General features: G+C 32.4%; 1 protein-coding gene across 7 annotated transcripts in view; it reads right to left on the reverse strand.

Annotated features, from left to right (window-relative positions):
* The window catches only part of LOC129917028 (putative transcription factor capicua), a 63,612-nt gene that overhangs the window by 14,133 nt on the left and 28,711 nt on the right, over positions 1-20,768 (reverse strand). For 5 of the 7 annotated variants that reach the window (XR_008772581.1, XM_055997333.1, XM_055997332.1 and 2 more), the window contains exons 3-10: positions 14,067-14,977; positions 13,643-14,009; positions 12,559-12,702; positions 11,724-12,490; positions 10,784-10,993; positions 10,580-10,710; positions 6,688-7,344; positions 1-239 (exon numbers count right to left, since the gene is read on the reverse strand). The exon at positions 1-239 is cut by the window's left edge and continues 237 nt beyond it. Coding sequence is in view for 6 of the 7 variants with exons in the window: in XM_055997333.1 (XP_055853308.1) it covers positions 1-239; positions 6,688-7,344; positions 10,580-10,710; positions 10,784-10,993; positions 11,724-12,490; positions 12,559-12,702; positions 13,643-14,009; positions 14,067-14,713 (3,162 nt within the window). In the remaining variant the exon portion in view is untranslated. The remainder of the gene's footprint in view (positions 240-6,687; positions 7,345-10,579; positions 10,711-10,783; positions 10,994-11,723; positions 12,491-12,558; positions 12,703-13,642; positions 14,010-14,066; positions 14,978-20,768) is intronic. The other 2 variants (XM_055997335.1, XM_055997334.1) reach the window with 2 other exon arrangements.

Genomic DNA, 20,768 nt, shown 5'->3' on the forward strand with positions numbered 1-20,768 from the left:
ATATCGCTGTGATGATGGTGTCGTTGGTTCGAAGACATCATCGTCTAACTGATCGTCGCATTCATCTTGTGGTGGCATGGGCTCCGATTTTGCACTTACGGGAGATTCCATTGGGACCGAACAAGTCATAGTTGTCGACGCTGCGGATTGCACTGCTTGTGTTGATTGTTGTTGTTTCGCAGGGGAATTAATCAGTGGCAGGAGCGTGTGCCATTGAAACGTCGACCCCTGGTTAATCCCTATAAAAGAAATCATTATTTTTTAAAATTCTTTTTGATTTCCAAGATAAGTTACATCAATAAACAAGGTACGAAATATGTAAAAAAAAAAGTGTCAAAACATTGATTTTACACTTAAGACGTTTGAAAATTATACGTATTCATGGCACAATCCTGATTTGCATATGGTATTTCGAAGCGCCAAAGACTTCGCTAAATAAAATGCACGACTGAGTCGCACGTACTTGCTCTTGCAGTTCAAAGTAATTTTATTTATATTAGTTAACTTGTATTTTACAAGAACTGTCCCTTTATTAATTTGAAAAAAAATTTGGTTGAAATTCGGGGCAAGAGCCGATATGGCAGATTTTTTTTTATGAAAGCTCATTTTTTGTTTTTTTTTTTTTTTGTTGTGAAAAACGAGTGCAAAGTCTAATAAAAATCGTTAGAGTCGTTTTGCAGAAAATTGGGATAGCTGTGAAAATGTGAACAGATGGACGCACAGACGCACAGTGGTTACTTTTTATGTTTGAAGTGAAAAGAATTCAAAGGAAACGGAGCGACCAAATGCTTTGAAAAAAAAAACTTCTTATCACCATCCAAAAATTATGGATCTACCTATCTAAATTCAAATTTTAAAAATGTTTGAAAAACTTATTATTAAATTTATAAAACTTCAGCAGAGGATCTTTAAAATAAATAAACTTCATACATACTTTTATGTTATTATTATTATAAAGAAATTTTGTTGATGTTGGGGAAGAGTCGACATTTAGGGCAAAATTTTTTTAATTTTATTTTGAGAGAAAAACTAAAAATGCAGCTTTATTGCAATTGCTTTGAATATTATGTTTGCAAAGTTTGATCAAAATTGTTAGACCCTTTTTCGAGATATTTGGTTGTGATGAGTATATTTGTATATTTGGTATAACTTAAAAATTTTATATGGAAGGTACACTTTCTAAGTGAGATACAAAAAAAAAAAAACAAAAAAAAAAACAAACTTTCAGAATTCTATAAAAATCATCTGTACCAAATTTGAAGAAAATCCGTCCACGCGTTTAGGCTGTGGAAATGTGAACAGCTGGACGCACAGACGCACGGACGGAATTGCGAGACCCACTTTTTCGGAATTCTCCATCATCGTAATGATATTCCTTTCTTTTCATTACCCTAAAAAAAATCGTAACATTACCGAATGTCTTAGACAGACATACATATATGTAAATTTAACTAATTAAGTTGTTTTTTTTTTTTGGTATTGATAACCGTATCTGCAGTTTGAGTTTACATGCATGCATTACAAAAACAAAACACGCAGTTGCCTATTTTCCTACGGGTATAGCGATCAGGAAAAAAGAAACAATATGAAACTGGATATTTTTTCCTGATTGTCGTTTATAGCGATCAGGAAAACTAATGTCAGTTGACAAGGCACAAAATCTACCTGACTTCTTCTTTCCATGATGAAAATACACAAGAAAAAGGTTTTCGTTTGCAGTGGAACAGACAAAAAAAATGAAACTCAACAGGGTAACGATTCGTTTTATATATCGTTTGAAATGTCAACCAGTTGGCACGAAAAATGAATTTGCATCAGGAGAACAAATAAATACAATTTTATCAAAAAATAATATGTAGTTCCATTTTAAGGTTTCTTTTCAATCAAAATTTTTTGAATCATTTATAATCGATTAGCAACCTGAAATATTCTGAGGTACCAAACTACTTCGAAGATAGCAACTCGCGCGAGATGATAAGTATGGTGTTAAAGTCCAGGTGCGGATTGCTCAATTTAAATCCAAGAGCGTTAAAAAAAAATTCGGTAGGCATTTGACCGCTCTGCAACCTTGATGTTACTGTGTAGTGTGCTTTGTGAGACAGTTTATTTGAAGCGAAAGGATTACTCGAGACCAGTTCCTTGAATTTCTAAACGGAAAAAAACTACAGTCAACTTTACCATTTCTTGAAAAACACTCTGAGATACCGAAACCTTATTATTATTATATTATGAATGAATATTCATAAAACTAAAATTTATCGCTAAGTTTTAAATAAATTAACTAGAGACAAAACTTTAACCTGACAGGAAACTTAAAAAGTTATTGTCATTTGATTTAATTTTTAACATAATGAAAAGTTTTTGTGAAAAATATTTGAGAAATAAAATTTGTAGTACCTGGGTGACCGAGCTTTGCTCGGTATCTTTAAATGTTATCACTTTAAGTGATAAAAGTCAAATGTGAGGCCTCAGTTATAGCTATAAGTAAAATCCGTTATTGAAAATTGAACCATCAGGAATCTGAAATGTTTTACTGATGAGCGTTCATAGCAATCAGTAAATTTATGTCATTAAATTATAATGTTTATTTGACATTCGCTTGCCAAAGTATTTTTTTACTGATCATTGCATCAGTAATTTTTTTAATGATGGCACCGGAACAGTAAAAAAATGAAACGCCATCAGTAAAACGAAATGGATTTTTTTTTGGCATTTGGAAAACAGTTGTTCAGTAAAATGAAACTTCATAAGTAAAATTTATAAAATGGATTTGTGAATAAAATTTAACACCAACTGCAATGCTTCTTTTTGAAAAAAATAGTTAAAATAAGCTTTCAACTTATTTCATCAATATTTTGTTCAAAATAAAAGTTTAAAGTATTCAAAATAGCTAAACAAAATTTTTACTGATGGATTTTACTGATAGCTATAACTGAGGCCTAAACAGAAATTTTTGGAGTGGGTTTGAGTTTGCAATGACCAGTTTTTTCGTGGGTTACAAAACACCACATTCCCAATAATCCAGTTTATTTACGTTTGAATATACATGCGACGATGGATAGAAGGGTTACAGGAATCTGCATTATCGAAAATGTCTACAGCAATGAGATCCCTTTTTGTTCAAATTTTAATTTACGGGTCAGAAAGTTTTGGATAGTGAATATAAAGTTAATCTTTTTTTCAAAATTAGCCTTGCCGGTAAAGCTAAGTATGAAGAAATACTATTTTTATCCCTGTCTCTGTTTTATTCTGTGTCAGTGGATGCTTTACTTCTTTCTTTTTTTACTTATATGTTATAAGATTGATATTAGGTCAATGGTGTTGCTTGTTGTGAGTTATTTTATTCTTATACGTTAACAATAGTCGCATTAAAAAAAAAAACAAAAAAAAACGTAAAACAAAGATAATTAGTGATACGAAATTAACAAATTACTTAAGAGTTTCAATACATGATCCAAAAAGTCATGATCTTAAAAATATTGTTCAGTTATTGTAACAAAAAGAAAAAGAACAATGCGTAAAACATGGAACCATACCTCAAAATTTTATTGAAATCGTTGAATCTGTCTCCGCGAAAAAAAAAACTAATATAGGTAAGAGAAAATAATTCCAAAATGTTGTATTTGCCTAGAGGAAAAAACCCTCAAAATTTCATCGAAATCAATAACCAAAAAACTTATATGTGAGAAAAATAAGCGTAGCTGTGGGCGGATATTTATAAAAGTACTTCCAAAAAATTTTATTCGCCTAGAGGACCATACCCTCAAAATTTCATCGAAATCTTTAAAGTTGTTACAAAAAAAAATCCTATATTAACAAAGTGGGCATGGCAGTGGGCGGATTTTTCCAAAAATACTTCCAAAACTTTTTACTTGCTTAGATAAACAAACCCTGAAAATTTCATCGAAATCGTTAGAGCCGTTTCCGAAAAAAAACTTATATGTTAAAAAAGTGGGCCTGGCAGTGGGCGGATTTTTCCAAAAAAAAACTTCCAAAACTTTTTACTCGGTTAGATAAACAAACCCTAAAAATTTCATCGAAATCTTTAGAGCCGTTCCCGAAAAAACTTATATGTTGAAAAAGTGAGCGTGGCAGTGGGCGGATTTTTCCAAAAATACTTCCAAAACTTTTTACTCGCTTAGATGAACAAACCCTGAAAATTTCATCGAAATCGTTAGAGCCGTTTCCGAGATCCCAATTTAATATATATACAGGGTGTCCCACAGTCACCGCCCCAAATGAAAACCATGGATTCCTGAGGTCATTTGAAGTCGAAAAACTTAAGAGGTAATTTTCTCGTTTTCGTCCCGTTTTCGAGTTACCACGGTTTTTATGATTTTTGCTCTCTTGTCCTTTAACTGGCCTTATCTTTGCCAAACTAAGTTTGATTTGAAAGATTTTTTTTACAACCAATCAAGAATTTATTACAGTTTAAGTTTGTCTCAAATTTTTTTTTCTGCGGACAACCGTTTTTCCACAATTTTGCATCAAACACAATTTTCTTCGTTTTTTAAGTTGTTTTTTACACTTTCATATCATTTGAGTCAAAAAAACACGTTAATGAGTATTAATTTTTTGTCCTTTTTCTTAAAGCCCAGTTTATTTTCATAAAAAAAATAAGTTTTATTTCATAAAAAAGGCTACTGAAAGTAATTAAAAAAAAATAAACAAACTGAGTGAATTAAAAAAAAAATAATTTTTAAATAAAAAATTGATTTAAATGAATTAAAAACTTTTTCTGAGCAATTGTGATTAAGAAAAGAACAAATAGATAAAGCTCAGAAAAAAATTTAATTTATTTAAATCAATTTTTTATTTAAAAATTATTTTTTTTTTAATTCACTCAGTTTGTTTATTTTTTTTTAATTACTTTCAGTAGCCTTTTTTATGAAATAAAACTTATTTTTTTTATGAAAATAAACTGGGCTTTAAGAAAAAGGACAAAAAATTAATACTCATTAACGTGTTTTTTTGACTTAAATGATATGAAAGTGTAAAAAACAACTTAAAAAACGAAGAAAATTGTGTTTGATGCAAAATTGTGGAAAAACGGTTGTCCGCAGAAAAAAAAATTTGAGACAAACTTAAACTGTAATAAATTCTTGATTGGTTGTAAAAAAAATCTTTCAAATCAAACTTAGTTTGGCAAAGATAAGGCCAGTTAAAGGACAAGAGAGCAAAAATCATAAAAACCGTGGTAACTCGAAAACGGGACGAAAACGAGAAAATTACCTCTTAAGTTTTTCGACTTCAAATGACCTCAGGAATCCATGGTTTTCATTTGGGGCGGTGACTGTGGGACACCCTGTATATTTATATACAGGGTGTCCCACAGTCACCGCCCCAAATGAAAACCATGGATTCCTGAGGTCATTTTAAGTCAAAAAACTTAAGAGGTAATTTTCTCGTTTTCGTCCCGTTTTCGAGTTACCACGGTTTTTATGATTTTTTCTCTTTTGTCCTTTAACTGGCCTTATCTTTGCCAAACTACGTTTGATTTGAAAGATTTTTGCAACCAATCAAGAATTTATTGCAGTTTAAGTTTGTCTCAAAACTTTTTTTTCTGCGGACAACCGTTTCTCCACAATTTTGCATCAAACACAACTTTCTTCGTTTTTTAAGTTGTTTTTTACACTTTCATATTATTTAAGTCAAAAAAACACGTTAATGAGTATTAATTTTTTGTGCTTTTTATTAAACCCCAGTTTATTGTCATAAAAAAAATAGGTTTTATTTCATAAAAAAGGCTACTGAAAGTAATTTAAAAAAAATAAACAAACTGAGTGAATTAAAAAAAAATAATTTTTCAATACAAAATTAAATTAAATGAATTAAAACTTTTTCTGAGCTTTATCTATTTGTTGTTTTCTTAACCACAATTGCTCAGAAAAAGTTTTTAATTCATTTAAATTAATTTTTTATTTAAAAATTATTTTTTTTTTTCATTCACTCAGTTTGTTTATTTTTTTTAATTACTTTCAGTAGCCTTTTTTATGAAATAAAACTTATTTTTTTTATGAAAATAAACTGGGCTTTAATAAAATGCACAAAAAATGTATACTCATTAACGTGTTTTTTTGACTTAAATGATATGAAAGTGTAAAAAACAACTTAAAAAACGAAAAAAGTTGTGTTTGATGCAAAATTGTGGAGAAACGGTTGTCCGCAGAAAAAAAAGTTTTGAGACAAACTTAAACTGCAATAAATTCTTGATTGGTTGCAAAAAAAATCTTTCAAATCAAACGTTGTTTGGCAAAGATAAGGCCAGTTAAAGGACAAAAGAGAAAAAATCATAAAAACCGTGGTAATTTGAAAACGGGACGAAAACGAGAAAATTACCTCTTAAGTTTTTCGACTTAAAATGACCTCAGGAATCCATGGTTTTCATTTGGGGCGGTGACTGTGGGACACCCTGTATATATAAACAATTTAAGCTCGTTTAAAGTTATAAGATCTATCTTTATCTAATCGATTGGTAAATCATTTGTGTTTCAAATCGAATGAAAACTTCACAAAATATCTATTTGTATTTTTTCCTTGATTCATTTTCCTGTAACCGTCCCTTAACTCATTAATCCAAATTTGTATGTATTTTTAAAGTTAAATAGGAATGATAGCTATAACTAAAAACCACTTTTATTATGATTTATATGAATTATGAAGATATTAAAATCAATCTGTACTTACCGTTTTTTGGAATCGATTTTTCACTTGGTTGTTGTGGTGGGGCTGCAGTAGCAACCACCGGTTGTTGCATTTGTGATTGTTGAGTTGGTACAACAGGTGCTGCCGGTGGCAACACTGGCACCAGTTGAGTAGCATCAACAATTACCGGATGAAATGTCTGGTAACTGCTCGAAGCTGGTGAGATCCTTATAACACTGGTTGCATGGCCAACAGTTGTTTGAACTGTTGGTTGTTGCTGTTGTTGTTGAATTGACGATTGTTGTTGTTGTTGTTGCGGAGGTGGTTGTTGCATTTGTTGTTGTTGTTGTTGCTTTTGCACTAACTGTTGCTGTTGTTGTTGTGGTGGCAACGGTGGTGGTTGGGGTTGCTGTTGTTGTTGTTGCTGTGAAGTAACCACTTGTGCTGGCGGCGGCGGTTGCTGTGCTCTTACCGTCTCCGGTCGTATCACTTGAGAATAACCAACATTGTAGAGCACTGGGCTTGGAGAATTCTTCCATTTTGTTGCCGATTCTGGTGGCGCTGGACCGCCGATTGGTGTGAAGAAGTTTTGTCGATTCGACACGGTCACTGGCGAATGAGTTGTATTCATGGGAGATGAGCCATGATTGACAGGCGATGAAAATGATGGAGTGGCCGATCGAGAGCTACTTAGTGACACTGAAAGTAATACAAAATAATTAAATAAATAAGTTTAGAAAATTATAAAAAAGATTTCCAAGAAAAAATAAATTCCTACTCAAACACTGCAGATAAAGTTTTGTGCCAAGGTCATATCCTGGATATGATGTATTCATTTTGTTCATTATTTTTTTATTGCAATATATTGATAAATAAATTGTTTGTTTAAGAATATTAATTTGTTTATGTTTATTTTTTTTACATAAACAAGGCGGGAAAAACACACAAAACAAAAATTAAAAATCACAATTTTTCGTTTGACAACAAAATATACACGCTTTCACAAATGTCAGATTTTTGCACCTGCAAAATGTATGGTTTTCTTATCGATTAGCTTTGAATGGTGATGGAAGTGGATGCATTCAGTAAGAAAAGTATTTTTGATGATCACTGATCATTCTAAAGGGTTCTGCACACGATCAATGGAAATTTTTTATTTATTCATTATGACGAACTTTCACTGTAGAATATTTTTTTTAATTTGTTGGATTTAATCATTTTTGCGTGATTTGTTATTAAAGAACAAACACAGTGCAAGTAAATCTTTGACATATGCGCTGTTGACTGTTTCCCCCTATTTCGGACCTTAGAAAGCGATTGGCATCATTAGTTTTTCGATTTGTAACAAAATTTTTTTCGGAAGTTTTTTTTTCAATAATTTTAAGCATTTTGCCCGGTTTAAAGTCATTTTTCTTGTTTATATTGCTATTTTTTCTGCTAAAACGTTATTTATAAAGACAAATAAACAATTTTATTCACTTTATTTAACAATTTAGCAAGTTTTTGCTGAAAAAATTCAAGAAATTTGGACTTTTTTTGCATTGTTATCGTTTTGTTATGTTTTAGTGGAGTAACTAAAGCAAATTAGAGATGCAATTTTGATAATTTCTGTTCTTAAACGTCGGTAATAAAAAAAACTTTAAAATCTACGTGTTAAAATTGCCGGTGTTGCCGTTTTGTTTTTTAAACTAATAATACATTTATTTTGAAAACTTTTTCTTTTTAATTTCATATATAAAATGATGTATAAAGATTATTTAGATTATATATAGAAAAAAATTATATGGGAGTGAAGGATAAGATTAAATCGTTTAGGTGGTAGAAGCAATTTTCTCAAATGTAAAAAAAAATGTATTACAACACAACGGCAACACATTCATTACTAAGATATACATTTTTACAAAGCCAGTTGTTTATATTGGTAGGAAATAACATTTCAGCAGAATAAATAGCAATATAAACAAGAAAAATGACTTTAAAGCGGGCAAAATGCTTACAATTATTGAAAAAACTTCCGAAAAAAATTTTGTTCGAAGTCGTACCGATAAACGAAAAACTTATGATGCCAATTGATTTCTCAGGTCCGAAATAGAGGGGAACATTCAACAGCGCACTTGTCTCAAACATTTTTTTTTTTAAATTTGCACAGTGTAATAGAACTTTTCAGTTAACTGGATAAAGAAATATTTGAAGATAAGGATAACGGTTAACAGTTAAACAATTCAATTTAATACAGGTGTGAAATAGGCATTTATAAAATAAAAAATTGTTACACTCATGAAACTTGGCAAAAAGTTTGCTTTTAGGATGAGAAACAAGGATAAAAAAGTCTATACAAAAAAGTTGGATGGAAGGGTGTTTTTTCGCGGACAAGAGGGAGGGGGTGAAGCTCAAAAATATAGTGAAAAAATTCTTTGTGAATCATATCATCATATGACACATGTTTTAAAGGTATTTTTTGATGCTGAATCTAATGACGTAAATATAAAGTCAATACGATTGCTCTTAGAAAAGTTATTGCCGATTAAAAACAAGGGTGCTTGTTTTTTGACCTCAACATGGAAAATATAACCAAAACCCATGTGAAAAACATGCTACACTGATGAAATTCCGGATTAAGGTTTTAGATAAAGCAGGGACAAAGGATTCAAAAAGTTCTTAAAAATATTTTTGGTGAAAGGGTGTTTTTTTGATGGGTTGAGTTATGTGTGAGAAAGGTATCATAACAGCTGACTTATAATTTATTAATTTTTAAAACTTTGTGAAAAAGTTTTGTTTGGTATAAGAATTAAGAATCTATAAAGTGTAATGGTGTAATGTAAAAGGTACCCTTACGAAATTCATTAAATGTTCTTTTTCCCATGGGAATTACGAATAAAAGAAATCTATAAATTTTTTTTTATGTAAAGAATTATTTCTTATAACCAACGTTCGCCATAGCTGCCTTTTGCTATGACTAATGATCCATATGAAACATGTTCCATCTTTGTTTTTTCTCTCTACCTATTTAATAGGAATTAATTTTTGGTTCATAAAATATTTTTTTTTTTTAATTTGTATCGAAAAACAAACTTCTATTTTTGTTAAGAAAAGGTGCTACGAAAATTTTTAACCGCTTTTGATAAAATTCATTCGTGGTTGTGGTGAATGAAAACATAAGATGATGAAATTTAAAATTTTAGGAACTGGTTGCGATAGAATTTTCTTCTATTTTTTCTTTTAGAACATTCATAAGTGTAGCTACCAGCCATTTCAGGCTTATCCATTTGTAACGGATATGCTGATAGACATCTACAATTAAACACTGTTCTTCGCTAATTGGTTACTTCTGTAGCGGAAACACAATATTCATCCGGTAGCGGTTACGTGTTGTTGTTTTGCAAGAATGTTCAGTTAGCGTTTGATGGCCTGCATCAAATACACATCACAGCTATACACATAAAGAGCTGCAAGCATCTCAACATAATTGCAGCAAAATCTATATGTCGATGGTCTTGCGCAAAAAGAGTCCATCTCTAATATTGATACACAGGAGAATATCAGTTTTTGCGCAGTTGAGATGATTTTTTTTCTAGTCAGTTTTAGTATTTATTTCGTTAATTCGGTTTAAATGTTACAGACAGTGACTGCAACGAAGGTGAAAAATTACCCAAACTATATTCTGGACAGCTACAATTCTAAGAGTGAAAGATTAAAAAAAACTTGGCTTTTTCCAGGTAGGTAAAGTGGCAAATAGTCTCAATGAAAGTTCTTTAAATTCTAAATTTCCTGATTTCTTTTGAAAAGTTGTATTGCAATTAGGAACCAACTCAATTAACATTAAAAGGAAGATAAAAGAATCATAAGTGGCAGTTCGCTTTGCACAATTAATTATTTTTGTTTGCCATCCCATAATCATTGAAACAATTAATGTTCTTTTTTTATTTTCACTTACCTAGCATATTTGCAACATCTGTTTCTTCTTGATCGAATCGACCTGCTACTCGATAGTTCGGTGATGTTTCCGAATCACGGGAAGTCTCTTCGTCAACTTGTGTTTTGCTGCTCGAACGACTACTTATATCACTAGAAAAAATATAAATTTGAAAATTATTAGTCTCCACTTTATAAAAAAAAAATAATAATAATAATAATTTACCTTGGGAATCGACTTGGACCAGTAGATCGCAATGTACTGCCTTTTTGGTTCAAATGCCTTGAACAATAACCTCTTCGTTGAGATTCTTTCAAACACGATTGATTTGAACACAATCGGCGCCATTGTTTTCCATTGAATTTCTTACGTACACCAGATTCCGATTGAACGACATCGCCCTTCTTAAAACGATGGGGTGTTGTCGCTTGAGATCTAAACAAAAAAAAAAATATTTTTTGGTTTTCAATTTTTTGCTAAGAGTATCTTTATCTTAAATGTCTATTTGGAAATTTAAGATTTTATTTAGTGTCGAGAAAAAAAAATCGAAAGTTTAAAAACTAAATTAAAATTTTTTTTTTTCAAAAATGTTTTTAAAAATATTTTTTTTTTACATTTTATACTTCAAAATGATGTCTGTAAATTTTTAATAAAATTGACTTATGCTTTGGTGAAATATATGAGCTTAAAAAACATGTCAATTTTTGAAAAACGGCAACGCCATATTTCTGTTCTCCGCATTTTTTTGAGAAAAACTAAAAACGCAGTTTTGTTAGAATCAATAAGTCTATTACGTATACCAAATTTAATCAAAATCGTTAGAGCCGTTTTCGAGAAAGTTGCAATACCTCGAAAACATTATATGGGAGATATGCGTTAAAAAGGAGATATTAAAAAAATAAAAAAAAAAACGGTCCTAGGGAATAACCTAAAAAGCATCTGTACCAAGTTTCAAGCAAATCCATCCATCCGTTTAGGCCCTAGCTCGATGTACAGATGGACGCACAGACGCACACACGCACAGACCGACGGACGGCATGACGAAAACCACTTTTTTGATCTTCTCCATCATCGTAATGTTGGTTTTGATTAAAACCTCAAATTTTTTTTTCTACACGAAACCAATACTTGCCCTATAGAGCAAGTAATAACAACAAGCATGTACCTTGGAGTTGCTGGATGAGATCGTGGGGTGAGCCTCTGATCGAGCAGACTAGAAGTGCTGCCTCGACTTTGCATGCTGCTCCTTTTACTGCCACCTGATAATTTCTCTACATCGCCGTCCATAGCATAGCCACTAATTTCAACACGTTTCAATTCATCATCCGATTCATAATCATCGTATGATCTCTGGCGACGATGCATCTCTTCTGTCGATGGACTCTGCACCTGCACCTTGTGGACCAAATTCTGCGACACAATTATATCGGGAATATGCCCACCACCATTGCCATTGCCTGCCGATCCATCACTGTTATTTAACATATTCGATGACTGAAAAGGCGAGGTTGCTGTAGTTCGGTAATATTCTTCGCTATGCTGTAGAGTTGGCAGGACATGATGTATTTGCAGTGGAGCAGTTGAATTACTACCACCATTATTACTTACAGTTGTCGGAGTATGATGACCTCCGCTAGAATTGATTTTGCCACATGGTTCGTATCTTGTAGTGACATAGGCCACTTGATGAGATGGGGCCTTATGAAGGACATCACCACGACTTGTGTAGATTATGTTTGTTTCAGAATTGTTTATAACAATGTGTCCGCTTTTGTTGATAATGCGTTGTCCAGTTCGTCCTTCCAGAATGTCAGTGTTTTGCTGTCCAATAACACTATTGCTGCGTGAAGTCGAGTATTTTCCAACTTCATTGAGTTCGTCCCACCAAGGTGGTTGTAATAATCTCAAATCCGCTCTTTTGACTGTTTTAATCTGGAAAACAAAACAAAAAAATCATATTCAATGAGACACAAAATTAGCTGCAAACATTGAATGCTTACTATTTGTGCAGAGTTTGAATCCCCGATTTGTACTGAAAACTGCTTGGTATTCAAATTGATTTCAGTGACAGAACCCTCGATGAAGACACAGCCTGGCCGGCCTTCAACTTGTGTGCGAACGCAGACTCTTGTGTTAAGGTTTATCTAAAATATTGAGGAAAAAATCGAATCAATGGATTACACTGGGCATTACACTGGGGTTTTGTTTTATTAAGTTTGATGAACTTTTCAGAAGGTTTTTGGGGTGTTGAAGTCGAATCCAAAGTCAAAAATTTTCTATCAGCTCGCGTTTTCTAGATATTCCCTTTATAAAATCTCAATAATCGATTTTTTGCTACTTTTTAAGCACTTCCTAGCTTACTTTTGTTTCAGGAACAAAACAATAGTTTTCTACAGGTTTTGGGTGTGTTGAACTTGAATCTAAAATCAGAGTTTTATTATAAGCTCACGTTTTCGAGATATTCCTGTTATAAGATCTCAATAATCGATTTATTGCTACTCTTTAAGCTTCAGTGGTTTTAAGCGTTTTTGTTTGAGGAACAAAACAATACTTTTCTAAATGTTTTGGTTCTACTAAACTCGCATTCAAAGCCAAAAATTTTTCTGTAACTCACATTTTTTAGATATTCCCGTTGTAATATCTCAATTATATACTTTTTTCTAACTTTTAAGCTAAAGTAGATTTTAGCGTACAGTGGTCTTGTTTCAGAAACAAAACAATTCTTTTCTAAAGGATTTGAGTGTTCTGAACTCGAATCGGAGATCAGAATTTTCCTATAGCTCGCGTTTTTGAGATATTCCCGTTATAAAATCTCAATAATCGATTATTTGCTACTTTTTAAGCATTTCTCTAGTACCTATATCACACAAACTAGAGCTGTTAGAAAAAAATTAGGGCAGATTTGAAATCAGCGATACCAAATTAGTGAAACAGGCTTTAGAATGTGATGCTCTTTAAAAGTTAACTCTGAGAAAAGGGAGGATAATCTATAGAGCTCCAGAACTTAAATTATTGTACATGAAAACTCAGCTCTTTTAAAAGGAGGAAGATTATTACTAATTATTTTTTTTTAATTGTAGCTACCTCTGCTGCTGGAGGACTTGCATCCAAAATAACATTGTATCGACCAGAAGCCAACACGTCCGTATACAATTGTGTACAGTTTTCGGGAGCATCGAATTCCACACACACCGAATTAGGTGCTGTTGTTTCCGTTGGTCGAATTATGCCCGAAGCATAGTAGTTGCCTAGCTTAGCCAAAACTCTTGTATTGGTCCATTCACTTAAATCTAGTACTCCAACGGATGAAGTATTATTCTGTTGTTGTTGTTGCTGCTGTTGATAAGAAATATTGTATTGTTGTTGCGTTGTTGAATTCGATCGACTGCTGCTGTTGTTGTTGATTGTTGTTATGGTTTGTAGATTTTGGAATTTGTAAGAATTTTGAGGGCTGCAAGAAGACAAACAATTTATTAAGAGGAAATCATTAAAATAGTTGAATACTCACCTCGCTATGATTATTTTCTTATCGGGACTTTCCATGTTGGTCAGGCGACCAATATTTTGGGTTGTGGAATTTGCTGGATGGGGTATTGATCTTATGTATACAGTTTCATTGGACGATGTATTAGACGAAGGCTGCCAATTGGGTGCAGACACAATGATGTTAGTACCGTTTTTAAGCGTCATGGGACCAGCCTCATTGCCATCGCAGCCAACACTTCCTGCATCCGATATCAGCAGTTGCTGTACTTTTGGATGGTCCATTCTCTCCAGCTCTGCTGGGTCAAATTTTCGTTTTTTCGGATGAAGCCGTGGTGGTGGCTGTTGCTGCTGTTGCAGATGCTGAGATTGTTGTAACAGTTGGTGTTGTTGTGGCTGCTGCTGTTGCGGTAACTGTTGTTGCTGTTGTATGTGGTGTTGTTGATATTGTTGTTGTTGTTGCTGCTGCTGCTGATGGTGCTGTTGTTGTTGTTGACGCTGTTGCTGCTGTTGCTGCTGCTGCTGCTGCAACACTTGTTGATGCTGGCTTGTAGCCGGTATCACCATTTTGATTGGTGATGGAAGACTATGCCTGGCGTTTTGGGCGTTCGACTGAACTAATTGTTGATTCGTTATGAGAACTGTTGTCGATGCCGACGCAGCTCTAACCATTTTCGCAGCATCGCCGCCGCCGACGGCGCCCTCAACTTCTGTACAGCTGATGGTGGTCGAATTGCGTCCACCGCCGCTTCCCCCACCATTCGTTATAATAGCTGATTTGTATTTTGACGGAGTCGCCGATTGCGTTGGTGACACAACGTAGATCTCATGGGCAGCTGTTGTTGCGATTGTGGCTACTGATGCTGTAGAAAATGATAAGGGCTGTTTACGTTGATAATTGATTGTGCCCACACTGCTTATCACGGAAGCTGGTATCTACAAACCAGACAAAAAAAAAAGCAATACATTTAATAGGGTTTGTGTTGGTTAAACATTTTTTTTTTCAATTATTACATAAATATATTAATAGTGAGTACTCGTAGGAAAGGTATTACGTGATAATGCTTATATTTTCATATATATTGGTCTGTTTGGCTATTAAATGTCGGGATTTCAAGAAAAATAAAACATATAACGAAATTTGTTCAAGAAGCACAAGTTGGACTGTGTTTCTTTTGATTTAATTTAAATAAGATACATTTATTAACTTATTTATAATTTTGCATCTACCAAAAATCGTTAAATGTTATTATTTTGTCATACAGCTATGGTTTTTGAAATAGGATCGCTTTCTGACTTAATGCTTTGGGTACTTGTGTTCATTTTTTTCTGGTTCACCAACAAAAATAAAAAAAAAAAAAATAATGAAATCGGAAAATATTTTGTTTTCATGTGCTTAAAATCACTAGCGCAATGAAGAATTTAATTTTTAATGGATGATGGTCGGGTTCAATAAGGGTCATCTGAACTTAAATGTAAAGTTTACAAAAGCTCTGATGAGTTAAATGTCATAGTAGGCGTTTTTCCAGAGTCTAACCATTCTGAGCACGCTCTGAATATTCTCTGAACTGAAGTTATTCTAAGCACTCTGAATTAGAAGCTGCGTTCCTTTGGGAACATTTATCGACATCTACAAAAATCGACTCGTAAAAAGTCGGCATTAGACTTGTAGCTACGCTTCTTAACTTTTATGGGATTCTCTTTTGGTAACAAAAATCAATTACTTTCGATTTAGATCTGTCAAAAAACTGATTTCGACAATTTTTGCCTTCGAGTGGCCAAACAAAATTGATTTATTTCTTGATCTTAAAACAATTTTCAGGGAGATCTACTCCTCTTTTACATTTTACAATTAACAGCCATCAGCCAAGAATTGAAATAGTTTAAGTTCAAATAAAAGCAGTTTTAAATGAATTTATTTATTCGTCCATCTCATTTTTGGACAAAATAAAATCAATTTTCGAGTCATTTTTTTTTTCAAAAATCTGAGTTTGAGGACCGTTTTTCCAAGACACTTCATTTATTTTATTCGATTTTCATTTTAGAAGTTTTAGAGCAAACCGAACTTTTCCATTTACGTCATATGGCAAGTACCGTTAATTATGGTCCAATTTTCCTTCTAGGGAATACCCAAAAGCTTTAACCATAAGGTTTGAAGTAACTTGCTTCAGGCTGCAGCTCGACTGAATAGCGTAAAGTCACATCTGATTGTTATCTCGAGTCGTCTTGACCTAGTCCCTGGTGACTTTTTTCATAAAATGAAGCTGCAAACTTGGGAGATAACCTTAAAGGGGGTTTTGCCACGTGTGTTAGTGCAAATTTTTACTCTAATTATATTGTATCTATAAAACGTTTGGTTATCCCAAGCTCCACACTTTCAGATGTAAAAAAAAAAACAAAAGTTTTAGTCACGTTCGTATGAAACATTTATGAAAGAAAAATGTTAGTCATATCAACTGAATATTACCTACCTATAAACATTTGTTTTTGTAAATATATTCTCAACTGGACTAGCTAAACACGTAAAAATCTATCCAACCTATAAAAGATCAACATCAACAATCCTCGTTACTTGGTTTAAGAGAAGCTTCAAACAATGAAAATTGAAAACTTTGACCAAAAATGAAACAAAAATAAAGTTAAGATAATTCCAGCTTGCCTCATGAATTGCGTGGGACGCGATGATGGAAATTTATTCGGCGTAACACAATTCCACCAATCTATGTACCTATAGTCCCACAGCCCAAGCAACAAGTTCTCTATTGAGTTTTGAGTTTCACAATAATTTTCGCGCCAATGTGCGCTTGTCATTTCGTCGTTTCGCTGCTCTGTTCCATGGCATCGATGGAGTTCACCACGGTCAGAGACATCGAATATAAAAACTACTTGCGCATTCAGATAAAATTACAAATTCACTATTTTCACTATTATATTTGATTCGATAAGGCGCAGTCAGTGGCAGTTGTGCTGCAGCTCAGCAGAAGCAGCGGATAAAATAGCAGTCCGCACATTTTGAATAATTAAAATAAATTGTTAGCGATAAAATGGTTGTTGATGGCAACTGAAAGTACATATAAAAATGGTGGAGGTAGAGGGAATTCAAATGTGACCGTAATTTTTTAGTGGATACCACTGATGAGGTATGATTACAAAAATTATTTATGAATATTTATGTATGAAGTCTAATGAAAAGTAAGTACCTACACTCTGCGTAATTTGATTTAACACGCTATAAATTTTGTATTTTGGTGCCAAATACAGTTTGTAGGTGTACCCAACTCGTTTTTTGCCTATAGTTAATGTTCAATAGTTCGGGAAAAACTCAAAATACCAATTTTGTATGGAAGATAGGAAGTAACATCGAACTGCACAAATATGGAGTATTTAACACTCGAACAAAATATTACACATATTTTCAACAGAACTTAGACCGGCCTAAGCTTAAATTTCAAAATAATTTTGTATATGATTTTAAAAAACAGGCCTTTCAAACATTTGAAGCACTAACTTCATTGAAAAATCTACTTCAACGAGGAAGCTCATTTTTGGCTTATTAATTTTGTGACTAAAAGCAATACCTTTTATTCTATCAAACTTATCATTTGTAGGCCTATGGCCTTACAGAGATCGAAACATTATGTCTGTGGAGAGCTAAGGACATGTTTTAAATGTTCACTCCTGCTCAAAGTAAGTGAAAAGCATTGCAACTATTTCTTCTATAGAAGGAAATAGAAATTGTCCTTTTTTTCTTTTTCAATATTTTTTTAATAAAAAAATAATGCAAAACATGAAAACCGGGGTCTTAAATACATTCCAGAGAAGATACAAAAACTTCAAAATTACAAATCTGCTCGCTTATTTTGAGCACAATATTTAGCACTATATTACAGAACAAAAAAAAAATGTTACACATACGCCGCAGTGCTTGTTTAAGTTTAAAATTTAAAAAAAATTGATTTTCTGTTGCTATCAATAAAATGAAACCAGCTGACCCTTGTTGATTATTTAATGGCCTTTCAAATGCACTACCAGAGGAAATTAAAGGACAAATCCAAAATGTTTAGCGATTTTTCAAATGGTTCAAATAATTTCACTGTGCAAGTCGAAATTCTTGACAGGCGCGCGAATAACTGTTTCGCCATATTTCGGACCCGAGAAATCCATTGGCATCATTAGTTTTTCGATTTATCGGTACGACTTCGAACAAAATTTTTTTTTAAAGTTTTTTCAATTATTTTGAGAATTTTCCACTGTTTTTAGTCATTTTTCAATCAAAAACATTGTTTATATTGCTAATAATTCTGCTCAAACGTTATTTTCTACCAGTAGAAAGACATTGTAAACAATTTTGAACAATTTATTTGAAAGTTTAGTGATTTTTTTTGAAAAAATTTAAAAAAAATCGAAATTTTTTACATTGTTATCGTTTTTTCGCTGTTTTTGTTCTCTTTTGCACAAATACATAGCATGTTTTCCATTAAAAATTAATTTAACTGTTAACTGTTGGTTAAACTTTGACATACTATCGATAGCATCGATAACAAAAAAATATCGAGTATATCGATACTTCACAAAACTATCGATAGTTTCAATACTTCCAAATTATTATACCACAAGGCTTCCGATATTATCAATAGTTTTTTCTTAAAACTATCGATACAATCGGCTATGTTAATTCGTTGTTTACATCCAATGTCAAACGAAAACTTAACTTGTAGTTCAAATTGTGTTTAATTAATTTCAAAGCTATCGATAATATCGGTAGCCTTGTGGTAAAATAATTTGGAAGTATTGAAACTATCGATAGTTTTGTGAAGTATCGATATACTCGATTTTTTTTTGTTATCGATGCTATCGATAGTATGTCAAAGTTTAACCAACACTAAATTAACAGTTAAATTAATTTTTAATGGAAAACATGCTATGTATTTGTGCAAAAGAGAACAAAAACAGCGAAAAAACGATAACAATGTAAAAAATTTCGTTTTTTTTTTTTTAAATTAAAAAAAAATCACTAAACTTTGAAATAAATTGTTCAAAATTGTTTACAATGTAGCAAATAACGTTTGAGCAGAATTATTAGCAATATAAACATTGTTTTTGATTGAAAAATGACTAAAAACAGTGGAAAAATCTCAAAATAATTGAAAAAACTTTCAAAAAAAAATTTGTTCGAAGTCGTACCGATAAATCGAAAAACTAATGATGCCAATGGATTTCTCGGGTCCGAAATAGGGCGAAACAGTTAATCGCGCGCCTGTCTCAAAAATTTTTTTCAAAAAACTTGCACAGTGTTTTTATTTTAAATGTTTTTTTTTTAGCTCTGCAGAATTCTGTTTTGTTGAATTTAAATTAATTTTAAATCGATCTGTATCGAACTATAGGAAAATGAATTCCGTCCAGCTCAGTGATAAAAAGTCTCATGAAAACTGGATTTAGAGATGACGGCACTGAAGCCGGATTTTCCAAAATGAGTTGGAGAAAAAAGATTTCTCGGCTAAAGAGCAGTGTTGCCCCCTCAACTGGTTGAAAATGTAAATTTTAAATCAGAAAAAAAAAAATACAATCAAAGAATGCTCAATTTTTTTTTATTATTTAAAAGAAATTGTCTGGCAGTAGTTTATCCAAAGCGCCTTTTACTGCACCTCATTTAGATAAAATAAGCATGCGATGACAAAAGTATTCAAGTGTTCTTTTTTACAAATTTTTGGTATTCTTGATACTATTCCAGTATATCCTCGCCGTAATAATTCTTGAAAACCTCTTTTGAGCCCGCTATCAACTTAAATTCATTGGGTATTCAAAAAAAAAAAAACTTTCATGAATTATAATAAAATGGATTTTGGAACCTAGATAATTTTTTCATTCTGCGGCCGTTTTTTTAACTTGCGATAAACATTTTTGAATGATATAAAATCTATTTTATCCATAAAAATGAAAAGATTTTCTTTCAAAACTAAACTCCTGCTCAAAATTAACGCACACTTTTTTTTTCTTTAGTTATACCCCTGCATCTTGTTTGAAATGGCTTTAAAATTATTTGTTGTATTTTTTTGTGTTTGCTTATTGTTTAGCAAGTCAGAAAAATGCTACATTGCAACAGTATTATTAACCAAAAAAAAGATAAACCAAATTTAGCAATTCAAGGTCTGAAAACTGATATTAAAATAATTTTTGTTTTTTAAGAAAAAAAATTTAAAAAAATGGAAACGCGTGACAGTTCTTTCCAATAATTTTTTTCAATACTTGGCATTGTCTCCTCTAGCGCATATGGTAATTTGGAGTGGTCTATTCATTCCACGAATTAAGTTTTGAAGGTTTTGTTGTAACTTTTCTTTCACTGCAGTTTTCTGTTAATCAAGAATGCTTGGAGGTGGATTTCGGCCGCAAATGCATTTTTTTCAACATTTCCTAGACATGTTCTATTGAATTTACATCCGGATATCTGTGTGGTCAATTCAAAGGTGGCACATTTTAATCATGAAGATATTCTCAAACCACTCTAGCATGCATTATCGTGCATCAGACTGATTTGTGGACCAAATCTAGGGGTGATTGGAACCGCATGCTGTTCGAGAATATCAGCCAAGTATCTTTGGGTACTTAAATTAGGTCTAGGAGATCTCACTAACTCCGTAGGTGTTGTGAGGCAGAGTTTACTCCATGAAAATTTATGACTCATCTCTAAAAGGTTCGCGGGTTGACAGATAGACTTCAGCATACCTCT

This window comes from Episyrphus balteatus, chromosome 3 (genome assembly GCF_945859705.1).
Source record: "Episyrphus balteatus chromosome 3, idEpiBalt1.1, whole genome shotgun sequence".
Lineage (NCBI taxonomy): Eukaryota > Metazoa > Arthropoda > Insecta > Diptera > Syrphidae > Episyrphus > Episyrphus balteatus.